We start from the raw sequence: 20,265 nt of genomic DNA on the forward strand, positions 1-20,265 counted from the left end.
AAGCAGCAGAGTGTGCGGTTGTGTCTTTGTGCGGTGTGTGTTGTGCAGTTGTGTGTTGTCGGTTTGTGTGTGTTTGTCGGCTTGGTGTGGAGAGTGCGGTTGTAGGGTTGTGTGTTGCAGTAAGTAAGCCTTCAGTCTATACAGAATCCTTTGTGTTATGGTGAGGGCCATACGTGTGTGGATCCTGATCTCTCTGGGTTCTATCATAATGGGACTCAGTCAAAGACCCAGATTAAAGACGGTCTCTTTTCTGTCGTTGTATGTCTGTCTGTCTGTTTGCAACTGTGCCTGCATGGCTGTCGCACCGCAGTATGTGTGCCTGCAGTTGTGGAGAGGAGTGGGCATGGGAGTAGGCGTAGAGAAAGGGGCATTGTGTATGGTCACCCACGCCCCCGCTGGCCCCAGCTTGGGTCCTGGTGTGGTTAGGACTAGAGCAAAGCCTGCCCTCGTGTGCTCAGGAAACCAGTGAAATGCCTTGACTTGAGCCAGCTTCCTTTTGAAAAACACCAGTCAGGAGCCAGGAGGTGCAGGAGGAGACAGCCAGCCAGCCAAGCAACAGCCTAGCAACAGCCCTCCCCCAGGCCTCACTTTCTCTGCCCTCTTTCTCCCTGCTGCCCACTCTGTCCTTTCACTTCTAACATCCTACTCTGTCCTCCCATGCACTCCTCTAACATCATGTTTAACTCCCTCTGTTCTCATTCACACTCTGTTTTACCACTCTCTACCTTTCCTCTCTCTCTCTCTTCCTTCTCTTTCTTCTCTACTCAGCTAAACACAGCTCACTAAGACGTAGCCATCTGCATGATAAGATGGACAGCAATACAGAGCCAGAGTATATCTCAGCTTGATCATGTTGTGACTAGCAGAAGTAGTCAAAAACCACTGCGTAAATTGTTAACAACCATGCCCAAGAGGAGAAATAAAAATGTTGTATTCCATCGTAAAAACACAAGTCCTAAAAACTTCTGAAGATACTCTGGAGATGCAGCTGGCTTGGTGTTGTTTTTACAGATGTCGGCTGTCTTTTAATGTATATTGTCTGTGAAAAGCGTTTCTTGATAGTGTATTTGTTGTGCTTATAAACTTTGTTTTAATTTGTCCACGTTGATGTAATGTACATAATGTGGTTATTCTTTTTGTGTACTTTTGAGATTACAGTATTGTTACATGAATATAAGTGTGTGTTCTATTGTTACAAGATAATTGTGTCAAGGAGTGTTGTGATTCTGTTCTATGTGAATATACCACAGAATCCAAACCGGCTTCACGCGTGCGCCATCGTGCATACATCATTTTGTCCCCCCACACCAAACGCGATCACGACACGCAGGTTAAAATATCAAAACAAACTCTGAACCAATGACATTAATTTGGGGACAGGTCGAAAAGCATTAAACATGTATGGCTAGTTAGCTTCACTTGCTAGCTAATTTGTCCTATTTAGCTAGCTTGCTGTTACTAGCTAATTTGTCCTGGGATATAAATCAAATCAAATCAAGTTTATTTTATATAGCCCTTCGTACATCAGCTAATATCTCGAAGTGCTGTACAGAAACCCAGCCTAAAACCCCAAACAGCAAGCAATTCAGGTGTAGAAGCACGGTGGCTAGGAAAAACTCCCTAGAAAGGCCAAAACCTAGGAAGAAACCTAGAGAGGAACCAGGCTGAGGTGGCCAGTCCTCTTCTGGCTGTGCCGGGTGGAGATTATAACAGAAACTATGCCAAGATGTTCAAAATGTTCATAAGTGACAAGCATGGTCAAATAATAATCAAGAATAATTTCAGTTGGCTTTTCATAGCCGATCATTAAGAGTTGAAAATAGCAGGTCTGGGACAGGTGGCGGTCCATAACCGCAGGCAGAACAGTTGAAACTGGAATAGCAGCAAGGCCAGGTGACTGGATATAAACATTGAGTGTTATTTTACCTGAAATGCACAAGGTCCTCCACTCCGACAATTAATCCACACATAAAACGGCCAACCGAATCATTTCTAGTCATCTTTCTCCTTCCAGCTTTTCATTTTTTGAAATTATATGGTGATTGGCATCTACACTTTACCACGACAACTGGCAAAACATCGTGCTGTTTCTCCATGCTGGGAGAAACCCCGGAGCCAGACAAGGCCCTGTTTCTCCAGGCTGGGGGAAACCTCAGAGCCAGACAAGGCCCTGTTTCTCCACATTGTGAGGAGATTTGTGGTGAAGTGTTATTCTGAGAAGCACACTGTCTGACTAGCCAGACTGCAGACAAATATATATTTTATGGTCTGGAACAAATGTTAACGTTCATGTTGAAGTTGACTCCCGGCACAGCCAGAAGAGGACTGGCCACCCCTCATAGCATGGTTTCTTCCTAGGTTTTGGCCTAGCCACCGTGCTTCTACACCTGCATTGCTTGCTGTTTGGGGTTTTAGGCTGGGTTTCTGTACAGCACTTCGAGATATTAGCTGATGTACGAAGGGCTATATAAAATAAACTTGATTTGATTTGATTTATATCCCAGGACAAATTAGCTAGTAACAGCAAGCTAGCTAAATAGGACAAATTAGCTAGCAAGTGCAAGCTAACTAGCCATACATGTTTAATGCTTTTCGACCTGTCCCCAAATTAATGTCATTGGTTCAGAGTTTGTTTTGATATTTTAACCTGCGTGTCGTGATCGCGTTTGGTGTGGGGGGACAAAATGAATGTATGCACGATGGCGCACGCGTGAAGCCGGTTTGGATTCTGTGGTATATTCACATAGAACAGAATCACAACACTCCTTGACACAATTATCTTGTAAACAATAGACACACACACTTATATTCATGTACAAATACTGTAATCTCAAAAGTACACAAAAAGAATAACCACATATGTACATTACATCAACGTGGACAAATTAAAACAAAAGTTTATAAGCACAAACAAATACACTATCAAGAAACGCTTTTCACAGACAATATACATTAAAAGACAGCCGACATCTGTAAAAACAACACACACAGCCAGCTGCATCTCCAGAGTATCTTCAGAAGTTTTTAGGACTTGTGTTTTTACGATGGAATACAACATTTTTAATTTCTCCTCTTGGGCATGGTTGTTAACAATTTACGCAGTGGTTTTTGACTACTTCCTGCTCAGTCACAACATGAATCAAGCTGAGATATACTCTGGCTCTGTATTGCTGTCCATCTTATCATGCCAGATGGCTACGTCTTAGTGAGCTGTGTTAGCTGAGTAGAGAAGAAGAGAAGGAAGAGAGAGAGAGAGGACAAGGTAGAGAGTGGTAAAACAGAGTGTGAATGAGAACAGAGGGAGTTAAACATGATGTTAGAGAGAGTGCATGGGAGGACAGAGTAGGATGTTAGAGTGAAAGGACAGAGTGGGCAGCAGGGAGAAAGAGGGCAGAGAAAGTGAGGCCTGGGGGAGGGGGCTGTTGCTAGGCTGTTGCTTGGCTGGCTGGCTGTCTCCTCCTGCACCCTCCTGGCTCCTGACTGGTGTCTTTCAAAAGGAAGCTGGCTCAAGTCAAGGCATTTCACTGGTTCCTGAGCACACAGAGGGCAGGCTTGCTCCTAGTCCTAACCACACCAGGACCCAAGCTGGGGCCAGCGGGGGCGTGGGTGACCATACACAATGCCCCCTTTCTCTACCGCCTATCCCCATGCCCACTCCCTCTCCACAACTGCAGGGCACAACTGCGGTGCGACAGCCATGCAGGGCACAGTTGCAAAGACAGACAGACATACAACGACAGAAAGAGACCGTCTTTACATCTGGGTCTTTGACTGAGTCCCATTATGATAGAACCCAGAGAGATCAGGATCCACACACGTAGTGGCCCTCACCATAACAACAGGATTCTGTATAGACTGAAGGCTTACTTACTGCAAACACACAACCCTACAACCGCACTCTCCACACACAACCGCACAAACACACACACAACCGCACAAACACACAACTGCACAAACACAACCGCACAAACACAACCGCACAATTGCACTAACACCCACACACACAACCGCACTAACACACACACACACACACACACACAACACCGCACTCTTACACACACCCGCACTCTCTTACAGACACACACCCGCACTCTCTCATCATGACACAACCACCGCACTCCTCTCACAGAAACACACCACACAAACCGCCACTGCCTCACAACAACTCAACCTCACACACAAACAACCCTACAACCGACACTACACACACCACACACACACACACACACACCACACACACAACCACAACACACAAGCACACACACAACACACACACTACAACAGCACACACACACACAACACACACTACAACATTCACGCTGATACCTACACAAGGATCCCTACGCAACTCACAGCCCTACGCACTAACCTTACAAACACACCACCCCACATGCACACTACACAACCGCACTCACACAACGCACTCATCACTCACAACGCACAACTGCACTCACACACCCTAACACACAAATCACACCTCATCACCACACATCGATCACACACACACACACACACACAACACACACACACACTCACTCACACCCGCATACACACAAACACCCCTACAACCGCACTAAACCACACACACACACAACACACACACACACACACAACACAACGCATACCCACACCCACACTCACACCCGCCTTATTTTAATAACAACACAAACATAGCCCTAGCGGAACTGCCACTAACCAACACCCCAACCACTCACAACCTACGTGTTAACAGAGAGCCGCAGAATAACAAGCTTTCTTAAATCAGGCACACACACAACGCTACAACCGCACTAACACACACACACACACACACACACACACAATATATCCAGCTACACCAAAGGCTTATCTGGGATGGCTAGGCACACCTGTGTGGAAGGCAGATCTGGGTTCATTTAAGCTACTTCCTCAACCTGACAGCTGAACCAACACTGGGAGAGGAGACCCTGGATCTCCCTGCTGACTGGACGTGAATTAATGAATGAATGGATGGGTGCATGGTTGGATGAATGGAGGAATGAACGGGTGGATGGACCTTTGTAGTAGCTTTGAGCAAACACCATCACTTTTACTCTTCTGGGTCTTAAACCAAGTAAACAACCAATAAATCAACAAGTAAATCAACAAAAACAGAGTTGACCTCCTAAATACATGATGGCCTAGTCCTCAGCATACCAGGACCAGCAAGGACAGCCTTCATATCAGTCTTGTTAGTCTACATTATGGAACATGTTTATTAATCACGTCCCACCAATACACCACGTACCAACATTAACCATGTAGGTAACACCAGTGGTCCTGTGGTGACACCGTACCATTGTGAAAAGGTCAAGGAAACAAAAGTATCCCTTTAATAGTACAGGGTATTCCACCTACAGTGGATTATTGTTGAGAGTAGCAACCGGTACAGTATATGTAGCCTACTTTTCATTGCTTTTGTTGCACACAACAGTGGTCAGTGTATCATCACAGCGGATAAGAGAGAGAGAAGCTGCTCCATGCCATTGTTGTGTTGCTCAGTCTGGGTAGGGCTGGCTGGGTGTTACTGGGGAGGTGTTCACTTGTTGGGTCAACTAATCCTCTCATATTGTCCCTGAGCAGCTGATCTGTGATCTTTCTAATATCTCGGCAAACAGAGGCAGGATCCAGTGGAATAACAAGGGGAGAGGTACGGAGGCGAGGAGATGGGAGAAGACCGGGCGGGAGGGGATGGGAGAAGACCAAACGGGGAGGAGTCATTACATACCCTGGTTCGATTCCAGGTTGTATCACAATCGGCCGTGATCGGGAGTCCCATAGGGCGACGCACAATTGGCCCTGCGTCGTCCGGGTTAAGGTTTGGCCGGGTTAGGCCGTCATTGTTCTTAACTGACTTGCCTAGTTAAAGGTTAAATAAAAAATAAAAGCGGGATGAGATGGGAGAGGAACGGAGGGGAGGAGAGGTATGGAGGTGAGGGGAAGAGATTGCAGAGAAACGGAGGGGAGCCGATGGGAGAGGAACCGAGGGGAGGGGAGCAACAGCCCAGAAGTATCTTGCTGCGCTCCAGTCTGGACCCCTGCTGAGTGGGGCAGGGCGCACACACAACACACACACACACACACACACACACACACACACACACACACACAATGTGGTACAGTATGTTTCCAAAGAATATCAGAACAGAGTATTAAGGTTCTTCAATGAAAATAACACCCTCTCTACAGTCAAACATGGGGAGGTTTGATAATGCTGTGGGGTTGCTTTGCTGCCTCTGGAACTGGGGGCCTTGAATGTGCGCAACGCATCATGAAATCAGCAGATTATAAAAGGTGTTTTGGAGTCCAATGTTCAACCCAGTGTCCAAAAACTGGGTCTCCATTGAAGGTTGTGGGTCTTCCAGCAGAACAACAACCCCAAACACACATCAAAAAGCACCCAGGAACAGGGTTTCAGGGTGCCAATAATGTTGTCCATGTTCATTGTATTTATTTTCTGAATTAAATTTCTAAACTTAAGTTTGCAAAAATACTATTTATTCTGCAATGTTGAAAATCCAATAACAAAGTGTGGAGATCAAACGTTTTTTTCTTTTTCCAATTTCAACTTACTTCAGAAGAAATTGAGAATTATTTAAGAAAAGTGCAAGAGTTACCTATCATATACTGTATTTGACCTTAGACAGCACTCTGGGCCACTCTCCAGGACACCGGCTAATTATAGCCATTTAGGGCCCTCCCCTCTGCCTGTGAGCCCTCAGTAAAAGGACAGTGGGGACAGGGGGGGCATGGACAGGGGGGGCCATGGGACTGGCCAGTGACTTGGAGGACAGAGCCCTGGAGAGCACACTCACTAATGCAGTCACTCAGGCATCTCCACTATATCTGTCAATGATCTACAGTGTGTGTGTGTGTTGTTGTGTGGCTTGGGTCGTTGTGCCTGTGTGTGGTTATATACAGACATTATGCGACCCTCTATGGGAACCATTTGTTTCACTGGGCTGTTTCCTGTTCCCATCAGCCAGCAGTGGGCTGGAGGACTCCTGCATTCCGTAGACAAAAGGCTTCACGCGGCCTGTCACTGACTAGGTGTTACTGTGCCCTTATGAGCGTCATAACTGAGGTGCGGAGAGGCCGTGAAAAAAAGGAAAAAGTAGATCACAGCTCACCAGAGGAGCCAAGATGTGTTTCTTTTTTAAAAGGACTTGTTAAGGGTAGTAACATAAACTTAACACATGCCAACTTATGTGATTTGCATTAGTATCGCATCAAAGTCACGTTATGCAAATTAATCTATTTAAGTTATTACATGAAACTGATCAGATTCCAAAAGAATGCCAAAGTCATCCAGAAAATGTTTTTGGGTGTGACGTTATATGGAGGATCGGCAGCTAGCCTATTCCCTATAATTGTAAACTTCAACAAATAACTTAAAATTGTATATTGAACAAAAATTAAACACAAATATGTAAATGTTAGTCCCTGTTCATGACGCTGAAATAAAAGTCCAGAATTATGATGTGCCAACAAGCTGTTCCAGAGATTTGAATGATATTTCTTACTAACTGACTCCACACGTTTTTAGATTTTCGTACGTCCAAAATCCGCCTCACATCCGCAGAACACATTAATCACACCAGCCCGACCTCCAACGCTTCTTCCCCTGCGGACCGTCTGAGAACAACCCTAGGACAGCTGATGAACTGTGGATTTACAAACTGTCAGAAACTCTCAAGGAAGCTCTTCTGTTTGTCGGCATCCTCACCAGGGTCTTGACATAACTGCAGTTCGGTGTCGTAAAGGTCTTTAGGGAAAATGCTCACCTTCGATGGCCACTGGTATGCTGGAGAAGTGTGCTCTCACATGAATCCATTTAATCTTACCGCGCAGATGCAGACAACGTGTTGGAATCGTGTGGGCGAAGCGGTTGCTGATGTCAAACGTTGTACAGATGCCCCATGGTGCGGTGGGTTATGGTATGGCAGGCATAAAGCTACGGACACGAACACAATTGCACTGTAGGCCGTCATTGTAATTAATTTCATTTTTCTTAACTGACTTTGCCTAGTTAAATAACGGTTCAATTTAAAAAAAAAAAAAATATATATTTCTTATATTATATATATATATATATATATCAATGTCAATTTGAATGCACAGAGATACTGGGACGAAATCCTGAGGCCCATTGTCATGGCATTCATCCACCGCCATCACTTCATGTTTCAGCATCATAATGTCGCAACAATCAGTACACAACTCCTGGAAGCTGAAAATGTCCCAGTTCTTCCATGGCCTGCATACTCACCAGACATGTCACCGATTGAGCATGTTTGGGATGCTCTGGATTGATGTGTACGACAGCGTGTTCCAGTTCTCACCAATATCCAGCAACTTTGAACAGCCATTGAAGACGAGTGGGACAACATTCCACAGGCCACAATTAACAGCCTGGTCAACTCTATGCAAAGAGTGTCACAATGCATGAGGCAAATGGGCACACCAGATACTGACTGGTTTTCTGATCCATGTCCCTACCTTTAAGGTATCCGTGAACAACAGACGCATATCTTTATTCCCATTAATATGAAATGTATTGATTAGGGCCTAATTAAATGATTTCAATTGAATGATTTCCTTATATTAACTGTAACTCGGTAAAAACTTTGAAACTGTCGCATGTTGCGTTTATATTTTTGTTCAGTGTATATATGTATTACTTTGAGCTGGATTGCCTGTCTTTGCAATTTGTATATTCTGGTAATAGACGCCCAATGGAGTTTTTTGCGTTGTTGGTGCCCCCTTGTGTACTAAGCCGGTAATACCGTATATCCCGGTGTGAGAGAAGGACGGTATGAGGGTACGAGGATAGGAAAATCTGGATACAGCCCAACCCTACCACCTAACCAGTTATCAAATAATGTTACCAGTATATGCAGTTATATCTTAACCAGCCGGTTCTAGCGAGTTATTTTGCCAGGGACCTCACGATACAATATTATCATGATTCCTTTGGTGCCATTACGATATTTATTGCGATTCCCACGATTCTATTTCCATTGCGATTCGATACAAGGATTTTATTGTGTTCCAAACATACTGCTCACCATATGTCTGCTGCAGAGGCACAAGACAGAGCCATGAGAAAACAAGTTGAGATCAGTCATGGAAATAAAAGCGCTGAAATTAAATTGTCTCCTTGTTAAAAAAAAAGGAGAACAATCTATGAAAGAAAAAAAAAATTGTGCAGGTACAGCCAACTAGCGCAAACATATTGCGATATTGTCAAAATGATACAAAATATCGCCAAAAAGAATATCCTGATATGGAACTATACATTTTTCCCATCACTATTAGCTAGCCAGCTAACTAGCCTAGATAGCCAAGTAGTAATCCAGAGAACACCACCAACTAGTCTAGCACAGGCAGGAACCCACAAAACACAACAACAAAAAAGCCAGCAGATAGAGAGAAGAGTTACCAATTGATGGCTTAGCTACCAAAGAAGAGCCTAGGAGAGGAGCTTCAGAGGGAGAGGCCTTTTCATCAGCCGAGGGAAAGTCAGCTAATCCAATAGCGATATTATGAGGTAAATCCACAGTGAACTTATTCGGTTAATCGCCATAACTACTGACACTCACAATGTACCCGTAGGTCGGTAGGAAACAGAGGTTGCAGGCTTCACGTAGGTCGGTAGGAAACAGAGGTTGCAGGCTTCACGTAGGTCGGTAGGAAACAGAGTTGCAGCTTCACGTAGGTCTGTTCAGGAAAAGAAGGTTGCAGGCTTCCTGTAGGTCGGTAGGAAATCAGAGGTTGCAGGCTTCACGTAGGTCCGTAGGAAACAGAGGTTGCAGGCTTCACGTAGGTCGGTTAGGAAAACAGAGTTGCAGGCTCGCGCTAGGTCTGGTAGAAACAGAGTTGCAGGCTTCACGTAGGTCGGTAGGAAATCAGAGGTTGCAGGCTCACGTAGGTCGGTAGAAAAGAGTGTGCAGGCTTCACGTATTCGGTAGGGAAAAGAGGTTGCAGGCTTCACGTAGGTCGGATAGGAAACAGAGTTGGCGAGCTTCACGTAGTCGGTAGGAAATAGAGGTTGCAGGCTTCACGTAAGTCGGTAGGAAACAGAGGTTGCAGGCTTCACGTAGGTCGTAGAAATAGAGGTTGCAGGCTTCACGTAGGTCGGTAGGGAAACAGAGGTTGCAGGCTTCACGTAGGTCGGTAGGAAACAGAGGTTGCAGGCTTCACAGTAGGTCGTAGGAAATAGAGGTTGCAGGCTTCACGAGGTCGGTAGGAAACAGAGGTTGCAGGCTTCACGTAGGTTCGGGAGGAAACAGAGTTGCAGGCTCACGACGTCGTAGGGAAACAGAGGTTGCAGGCTTCACGTAGGTCGGGAGGAAACAGAGGTTGCAGGCTTCACGTAGGTCGGTAGGAAACAGAGGTTGCAGGCTTCACGTAGGTCGGTAGGAAAGAGGTTGCAGGCTTCACGTAGTCGTAGGAACAGAGGTTGCAGGCTCACGTAGGTCGGTAGGAAAACAGAGTTGCAGGCTTCACGTAGGTCGGTAGGAAAAGAGTTGCAGGCTTCACGTAGTCGGTTAGGAAATAGAGGTTGCAGCTTCACTAGGTCGGTAGGAAACAGAGGTTGCAGGCTTCACGTAGGTCGGTGTGACAAATATAGAGGTTGCAGGCTTCACGTAGGTCGTAGGAAACAAGAGGAGGTTGCACGCTTTCCACGATAGCGTCGGTAGAAACAAGAGGTTCGAAGCTTCACGTAGGTCGTAGGAAAACAAGAGCTGCAGGTCACGTTAGGTCGGTAGGAAACAGAGGTTGCAGGCTTCACGTAGGTCGGTAGGAAATAGAGGTTGCAGGCTTCACGTAGGTCGGTAGGAAACAGAGTTTGCAGGCTTCACATTCACTCTCGGCACAGCTCCTGGATTCAGTCAGAGTCTCATTCCGAATACTGTCTTCCACTGGTTATAGCCATCGAAGTCCTCCGAGGTGAAAGTAACACTGCATACAGTAGACGTCCCGCAGTTACCTTACTCCAATTCGCTTGCTTCAACAGGACAAACCGGTCCCACTTTAAAGCTAGCTTCTCGTTTTTGGGCCACAAATGAGTCATAACCTCATCCTTGTGGGTATTACTGCAACCACCAACACAAACCTCCTTGGCATATTTAGCTTTTTAAAAAGCTGTTGGGTCTGAAATGTAAACTAACACTAGCTACAGACGACGGAAAACTAAAACAACTCACCTCGCTTGACTACCAAATGCACAGGAGAAGAGGAGATGCACTTTGTTGAATTAATTTATATTGTTTCTTCTTCATGGATGTACATAGTAGTTCACCAATGCCAACACTTGGTCTTAAATGTAATTACATACTAGCATGGCTAGTAGCTAACATTAGCCAGTTGAAGCTAGCTAGGTAGCACCAGTTCTCCACATGACATTTACAGTAGTACATTGTGGGTAGTTCCGAAGATATCCGAAAATATGTTGACTACAACTAAGTTACTAAGTCATTGACCACACTACATTGTTACTTTGGTGAGTAAAAACTCATGCTATCTACCCTTTAAAACCTGAACAAACAGGGATGTTGTAAGGAAGGTAAGGAGTGTCTACCTGGATGACTGAAAACAAACCAAGGAGTAAGGGAATATAACTTGCTGTGAGCCGGAGCATTGACATACTCTGATTATGTAAAGGTCTGGAATGTTGGCTCTGACCGTCTGGGTGTGTTCTCTTGTTCTATGTAAGCACAGCAGCTCAGGACGGCTGCCCACCTATGACCAATGGAGGCCTTACCAGTAGAACTCCAGGAACTAAGCTGAGAACTCATGTTTGCACCTTGGACAGACACAAGCCTCTCAGACAGCAACAAGGGGGAGGTTTACTGTTTTTAGACCATGGCAACTGGATCATCCACAGGACTCTTCTAAACGACCTACCTTTAGGGCAGAAGATGGTCTGCTACAGCTTATGGAGGCCATGCTGCAGCACATGGAGAACTCAGCATGGAGTTGTAGTGGGTCACACAGCTCTACCACATATATATATATAATCGATTCCAGCAACCCACCCAGACAGGGAAACCATTGAGGACACTGAAGAGAAACACAAGCCTGTTTACTGAGATCCTACACTGACAACCCAGTTGGGATATCTTTGTTGAGAGAGTATCTGCCACCGCTTTCTGCCAGCATAGAACACAGATTCAACATATAGACTGACTGGCTTTTTCCAGTTTGTTTGTGAAGTAAACAAGTCAGTGGCTCAAAGGAAGCTCTTTCATAGAGTATAAATGAGTGGTTTGGGACTGATTGACTTCTGGTGACTGGGATGAAAGGGTACAACTCGTGAGAACATCAGTGATGATTCTGTAATGGCTGAGGGATTGAGGATTCAACGGGGAGGCAGGGAACGTCAGGGGCAAAGCCGGTGTTATAAATTCTCTTCTGGACACAAAGGAGACCCATCTGGGTGGGGGTGTCCGTGTGTGGTCTTGTTCTTCTATCCTCATGGGGACCTGAAACCCCCAAATGTCCCCACAAGGATAGTAAAATGAGGGCAATTCTTCCTCGTGGGAACATTTCCCACGTCTCCATGAAGACAAAGGCTATTTTCATCTTAGGGGTTAGAATTAGGGTTACGGGTTAGGTTTAGGGAAAATAGGATTTTGAATGGAAATAAACTTTAGGTCCCCAAGAGGATAGAAGAACAAGTGTGTGTTTGTGTGTATGCGTGTGCCTATTAAGACACCCACTGTTCTATTAACAAGTCATGTTGTCCATCGTATACCCAAATGGACCAACTGGCTTTCTGTTTGGGCCAGATGAACGAAGACACAGCTCCATGAGTAGACTGGAGGTGAGATGCCAACCTGTGCCATGGTGACACTACGGCCCCAACACAGCACCCTTCAGGTCCCACAGTTGCAGAGGCTGACACTCCCATTGTCACTTAGATGGTGGGTCACAACCTTCAATGGGTTTGAATGTTTTTTTTATTGTAATAAAATACTCCAGTCTGAACTTAAACAACTAAAACCAGGTAGAAAGTGTGTAAAAATTATAATGAACCTATATTTTTAAAAATAATTTAACCTCTATACTAGTATTAAAATACAGAGTTATTAGCAGTGCTAATTCACGGATGTGGTTGATTTTGTGGTCTCAAACCAGTGAGCTTAACATTATGGGCAAAATTGAATTATTGACAATAAAAAAGGTGGGACTGTTGTCATATAATTGGTACATTTACTATCAATATAGAATGAAACATCGTTTCCAGATTGCATCAACCAAAAATTAAATAAATCACCATGCGAATATTGGATCATGACAGAAAACCTGGTTCAATTTGGGTCCCAAAGTAAAACCAGTAGATGACACTCCTAACACACAACAGCTGCAGAGCACAGAGTTAACATAGTTTCACAATAGAGCAGCCAAGCGTACAAAAATGTTACATTAGAATTTCCTTTTGATATTCCCTGTATGATTTCCAATGGCCATGTGTCTCCTGCCCCTCTCCTCAGATTAAAGCCTCCATTCAGTGTTTTAATGTTATTTTTAAATCATCACTGTATGTCTAATAAATCACTGTGTGTGTTGATTTAATGAAAATAACTCCAAAATATAATTGTAATAATTTAGTTCCCCGGGCATCTTTTGACCATTGAAATGCTGTCTGATTGTGTGGGAGATAGGAAATAAATCAGAATATATTTACATACACAACCCTGATTGGCTGACAGGATGGTCTAGAGCCCACTCTCTTACCCAGATGAATGGTCATTGGTCTACTATAAATCAGATCAGATTGTGATGTCATGATCTGGGCTAAAAACTCCATCCCACCTGAACAAGCAGACATTTCTGCCATCTTTTCAAACAGCTCATACACAAAAAGGGCATTATCATAATTTTCACAATTTCAGAGTGTTATTTTAACCTTCTAGTGCAGAAATATTCAATGCCCCTTTAGTTCAGACACTCTGCTTATCAAATAACAGACACATTGTGTTCTCTGTGAGGTGGACTGTCATGCGCAGCTTAGTGCCAAAATGACTACATTGTTATGTATAATGTTCACATCAAGATATAACACTGACTACGTCAGAACCAGTACAGTCCTATTTCACTTGGAAAATGGATGAGTATTGCATCATTAGGCCTCTCTTCCTTTCCATCTCTCTTTCCCTGTCCCATTGGGGACTTGTGAGTCCCACACATACAGTATGCAGCTGCAGATGGCGTGTTAGTAAGCTGGGTTAGAGAGTAACTAACTGTACATGGCTTGTGGTGTTTTCTGTTCTCTCTCACTGAGAACTTCTGGAGACCACACCAGAGTAAGCATGACACCTTGGTCAGAGACATTCTTCAGCTAGCCCCTCCTAACTCTTAATATGTAAAAGCAGCAGAGCTGGGAACTCACTCAGTAAACTGGCTCATGTAGTCTACTGTATGTACACAGTTCAGTGGAAAGTCGGAAGTGAGAGCCTGTACACGCTGGTCCCTGCCACATCAGATACTGTCTGAGATAGACCACAGCTTACTCGCTCTCCCTGTCTATTGCCACCCTATGATTTGTACACCTACATTTCAACTACATTTCAAAATGTAACTTCACTGAAACGCCCTGCTTGACTTGGGTGAGAAGGCAAAGATATGACATGGCAACACCGCACATCGACTAGCAGGTGAAAGAAGAGCTAGGACATCAGCTCCTGTGAGAGGCGCTGGGAATCAGATGTGACAGTGATAGCTTCCATAAAAGTGCAGTCAACCTTTGGGTACGGTCTACGTTAATTACCTGTAAACTCAGGGCAATCTGGCGAATGTACATCATGTTCAGGTCCTCCAAAATGCGCAGTTTGTCCTCCATGTCAGCGTATCTGTTCATTGGCATCCCTCGAAGAAATATCCACAAATTGAGGTAGCCTATGATTGAATGTTTTCACTTCCACGCCCCCCTTTTAAAATGAAGTTGTTACAAATGTGAGGCGTTTAAGGGAGCTGAGAACTCAAATTCCCAAGGAAAAAAATGCTACGAACGCTAATGGTGGAAGATGAAAAACTTAGCAGGCAGTAACATGAAGATTTAGAGAAAAGACTAACTTTGAGAATGTACTGTTAGATAAAGTACAGGAGGCGCGCAACAGTCTCCAAATCCAATGCGCAAAGAGCATACGCCATAAACTTTTTGTCTTTCGAAGTATTCAAACCAGTTTCTCTGTTAAAACTGCACAGCACTGACTTTTCCGCGAACCAAAGAGGTAGAGAGACGTGTGCGAGCGCCCTAACCGTATACAGTAACACTGTTCATAAAACATACAGCTAGTCCACAGTGCATATTCTTGGCTACTTTTTTTCAAGCAACAAAGGGCCTCTCAAACACCCACAGTCAACACCCCTCCTGGGCAGTTGGGGAAAGAATGGTCCTTTTTTAATGCAATTATTCTCTTTGTGTCCTTGCGTCCTGATTGTGAGTGCCGTCTGTCCGCTGTGACAAGACCTCTCCGCAAAAGGGCATCGCCTCCGCAGGAACGAACAGCACAACAACCCCACTGTGCGCAATAATCGCCACAGGAGCCGGGGGACCTCGCGCAAAATTAACCCGTACAACGCGCCTCTCGAAACAGAGCATTAAACATAAAATGGGAGAAGAAAAAGAAAGAATGCAAGAAAAAAACTCCACTCCCTTTAAAATAAACAAATACCAAATACCAAACAATTAAAGGGGCATCTGAAAAAATGTAGTGGCGAGGGGGATAGCTTTGTTCTTTTCAGACACTTGATAACAAATCATATTAAAACCGTGTCAGATGGTGCATTATCACAGTTTGATAAAACAAGAAAAAAATATGCCCAACCTAACAGCAAATGAAAGATTAACCCCTGAAAACCTCGCTGTCATAAGGCAAAGGTGACAATGAATGAGATGAGAAAAATATCTGAATTATTCATTTCTTAAGAGTGGACATCGTTCGTTTCTGTATATTCACGGACGAGAGGGAACTATTATGCATAATGTCGGACACCGGGGCTTTTGGGGTGGCCAATTAAAATTCATATTTGACAATACAAGTCCCGTATGACATAAACCTTTCCATTGCTTATTTAATCATGTTTTATAGACTATTCAGGAAAACCCTGTCCATTTAAAAAGAGGCGTCCTCAAACGGAAAACAGGCTAATGGATGCAATTCTCCAGTTTAAATAAAACCAAAAATTAGCTAGTATCATTAATAAAATTGTGAAAACTATAGGTATATTACTGAATTTGATACTCTAAAAATAGTCTACAATTTAGGGCTAGCAATCGATGGGAAGTGTATTTCCAAGTTGTAGCCTAATAAATAGTCTACAATTTGGCCTTGCAATCGAAATGAATTTCGAAGTGGTAGCCTATTAAAGATGTCAGGCGTATATGTTTATGAGAAAATTTGTGTTATCCAAGCATCGGTGAATTTATTAACAGTATAACTTTCCAGCGTTTTCTCAGTTCACGCAGCCAAATGTTGGTGCCCGGTCTTCAACTTTTGAAGCGCTGGCTCTCTAACTTGCACATTTATAGTTATTTCTAGGTGTTCCTCTTCACCAGTGGAACTTCGGAGTCCTGAAATTGAGAGAATCTCAAAGCTAAACGTTCTAGAGTCCACTTTCTGCCAAATGTTCCTCTCATTTTCCTCTGAGAAACATGGCTGAAATCAAGAAAACTGCTCCCATCCCGGGCCGATCCCACCATCATTTTCTGTCTCCTGTCTCATTTGCGCGCGTCTTGTAGCGGGTTCAGGCGTTCCAGTGAATTACAGATGATGTGCCAGTGCATCTGGTGTGTGTGTCCTTCCATGTGGCGTGGGAGAGACCGCAATAACTACAAGCGAAGCCCCTCACAGGAAACTGGGGCCATCTCGCGCACAACTCTCACGACCTTCTTACACACATTTATTCCTCTGTTGTTCACAAACACTACAAAATAAAAACACAAGTGCACGCACAATTTCCTACCCCCCCCCCCCCTGAAAAAAACACACACACTTCCATGTCATCCTCACATTACTCTTTCACACAAACACATATTTGCTAAAGTGAATGTTACACTCTAGGGTTTACAAGACAGAGAGAAGGTAAACTTTGAAAACAAATAAACTGTACTAAGCCCTCCCCACCACAGAGCACAGGAGCAGGGCTGAGGGATGGCAGCAGTAGCTCACCAAGAAAAGCCTTCAGCCTGAAGTTTAAATTACACAGCTAATCTTCCTCAGACACTGGGTTAGGTTATGTACAGTAAGACAATATATGTATTGTTCTAGTGGAGGGAGGTGGAAAGATAAATAGTGGATTAGAATGCACTGGAGGGAGGGTGTTGAGTGTTTATGAAAACAGCCAGTGACTGGTTCAGAGGTTAAGCCTCCCGGCACCACCTAGCAGTCCCCTCAGAAACTCTATCTGACATGTGGAACTCAGCAGCAGCAGGTTGGCCAAATTCCTGTATGTAAGTCACTTGTCAAAACTTCAAAACCACAGTACAAAAACAACATTAGAATGTTAAAACACAAACACTCTTAATCAAGGGAAAGAATCCTCTGCATAGTGCTCTCAGAGGCAGGAAAGAACACCTGTTCTCGTCTCTCAATGCTTCTTTCTGCTGAGAAGAGTTACAATGCTAGCTAGCAGGAGGTGTGTGAAGTCACTCCATTGCCCATGCAGGCATTAGGGCACATCTTCAGATCATGGATTAATGTGATTCTAGGACTTCGAGGCAGTGAAATCTATAGACTCTGTTGATGGAAAAGGTCACCTACACAGAGCCAAGAACTATTCTAGAATTGTTGCATCAGAACTAATCAGTTGCTTCTTTTACATTACAGAACCATTCTATTCTAATGTACCTGCGTCTATGTTCACCATATTTGATCAAATAGGAGAACATGTGGAAAATATGATGACCATGTCCCAAGGTGAGATGGGCCGAGAGAGAGAGAGAATCTTATCACATAACACACACATTCCTCAGTGTGCCAGTCTAGCTTGCCCTGGACCTTACGTAACAGCCTGGGATGTTGGGCTGCGTTCACAATGCCCGGCGTGCTCTGTGTTCCTGAGCGGATGTGTAGAGTAATATGGGACATTTCCTGTCTGTAATCAGCAGGGTGGAACACACGGCCAGTCGGCCAGTCAACAGGTAGTGGCTATTAGCTACAGACTAGCCAGAGCTGGCCAATCCTGGTCTTTGTTCCTCACCTGATTAAACTCCACATGATCTAGAGGTCGATGACTATGATTGATATAGTCTTCGATATTATGAATCAGGTGTTTTAGTGTGGGGTCGAAACAAAATCCTGCATTCACTGGAGCCCTTCAAGAGCAGGGTTGGCCAGTCACTGCTATGGATACATTGGTAGGGGAGGAAGGGATGGCAGCTAAGAAGATAAAGGGAGAGTCTCCACTGTCCACTGTGTAACTTTAGCCCATTAAACATTAACCAACCGGCATGATTGAATTGGATTCTTTCACATGAGGAGAGAAACCCCCTGTTGGTTTGACCGTTTACTGTTCAGGTCATAAGTCAACCTACTGAATCACTAGGTTAGATGGGCCTGTCTAAAACACATTCCAATTCTGATCTCTGGCACAATTATTGGCAAAAGAGGCAATGTTGATTGGTCAAATGAAATTTGATTTTGATTTGATTGATTTGATTTTAACGTAATATAGTTACTCGTGTTTGCATCTGCACAGTTCTTACACTAAATTCGTTTTTTGTTCATTTTTTAGGGGAAATTGTTAAAAGTAGTCCTTGTGTATAGAGTTGTACTGTTTGTTAAACTTTGAAAATCAAATGGTTTTTGTTTGTGTTAGCGGTTGATGTTATTCTTTAATAACATTAATAAAGCAAATCAGGGGGAGGAAAATAGGTTAATTCGAAGAGGACAAATCATATAGAAGTAGATGGTCATTCTTCCCTGTCCTCAGTGATGCTCTCCAGTGAACAAAGGGACAGAATGTAGTTTATAACCCAGCCCAGTTGACCAATTAGAATTCCTTGCAGTAAAACTGGGTCAAATGGCCAAATAACAAGTATCCTATTTCAGGTTGAATATATAGACAAATTCCTCCCATGTCTCTGCATTAATCCCCTATTACAGAAAATCCACCATTTCCTTTGATGGTTAGTACTGTATTGACCTCTCGTCCTCTGTCTCTGCGTTGTGTATTTATCTTCCAAATATTCTTATATTTAGCATGCATTTTCAAGAGAAAAAACTGAGCCAGAGTAATTCCGTTACCGTGGAATTGCATTAATACTATGTGTGTGTAAGTCCTTTCGGTAGGAGAGAGTACTGTCTCCAGTCTGCCACCAGTCAGGCAGCAGGGCATGGCCACAAACCACAACAAAAGAACCCTGGCTGTCATCTACCCCCAATCAGTAAACTGAGCCCCACCCACGCCACAGCTCCCACGCACAAACATCAGCATGCGCTGATATAGACACATATAAATAGAGACTGTGGGAAAACATACACAAAACATCCCCCCACACACACAAAATCTCAAGGACACTTTGAGACGGTCAAGGACTGTGTGAACTTGTGAGCCAATAAATTATCTATGGAATTGGGTGTTAGTCTGAGAAACCATTTGATGATGTGGTACACTGTCTGTGTGATTCAGTGTGTTTTTCTTCTAGTGGGAGTCAGTAGGAGTCAGCGGGAGTCAATCGGCAGGCGTATCATGCAACACACCTATTTCACCTAATGATATCGTCTGATGAGCTGTGAAACCAGACGGCAGTCATACAGAAACCCCCGGAGGACACACACAGACCCAGACAGATGACAGAGGGAATTCACGTTGTTGTCTGTTCTCAATGTGACATCATAGCTCACTAGAATACTGTAAACGAGCCTTCACAATAGTTTTTAAAAGATTTTGCAATATAGAGTGATATCATTGTTTTCTATCATTAGTGGGCATGTAGCGTGAAAACAGTGAATCACACACTTGGAGCGGTATGGGAGAGTAGTAGTCTACATCACGTTTTTCCAGCATCAGTAGCAGAAGGAGAGCAAGCACAGGGACCTTTGACACATTTGACATTTTTCAGCAGCATTCTTGGCTGACAACTACGAGAGAGAAACAGTGAGTAACAACCACACAACAACACACACACACACACACACACACACACACACACACACACACACACACACACACACACACACACACACACACACACACACACACACACACACACACACACACACACACACACACACA

General features: G+C 44.1%; 1 protein-coding gene across 8 annotated transcripts in view; it reads right to left on the reverse strand.

The window, feature by feature from the left end:
- rtkna (rhotekin a) overlaps positions 1 to 20,265 on the reverse strand; it is a 124,233-nt gene that overhangs the window by 69,643 nt on the left and 34,325 nt on the right. Inside the window, exon 1 of one of the 8 annotated variants that reach the window (XM_024002631.2) lies at positions 14,795 to 15,527. The exons of 5 other annotated variants lie outside the window; for them this stretch is intronic. In XM_024002631.2, coding sequence (XP_023858399.1) covers positions 14,795 to 14,890 — 96 coding nt within the window. In that variant the 5' untranslated portion in view covers positions 14,891 to 15,527. Of the gene's footprint in view, positions 1 to 14,794; positions 15,528 to 20,265 lie in introns of those variants that run through there. 2 more of the 8 variants (XM_024002628.2, XM_024002627.2) reach the window with 2 other exon arrangements.

This window comes from Salvelinus sp. IW2-2015, linkage group LG15 (genome assembly GCF_002910315.2).
Source record: "Salvelinus sp. IW2-2015 linkage group LG15, ASM291031v2, whole genome shotgun sequence".
NCBI lineage: Eukaryota > Metazoa > Chordata > Actinopteri > Salmoniformes > Salmonidae > Salvelinus > Salvelinus sp. IW2-2015.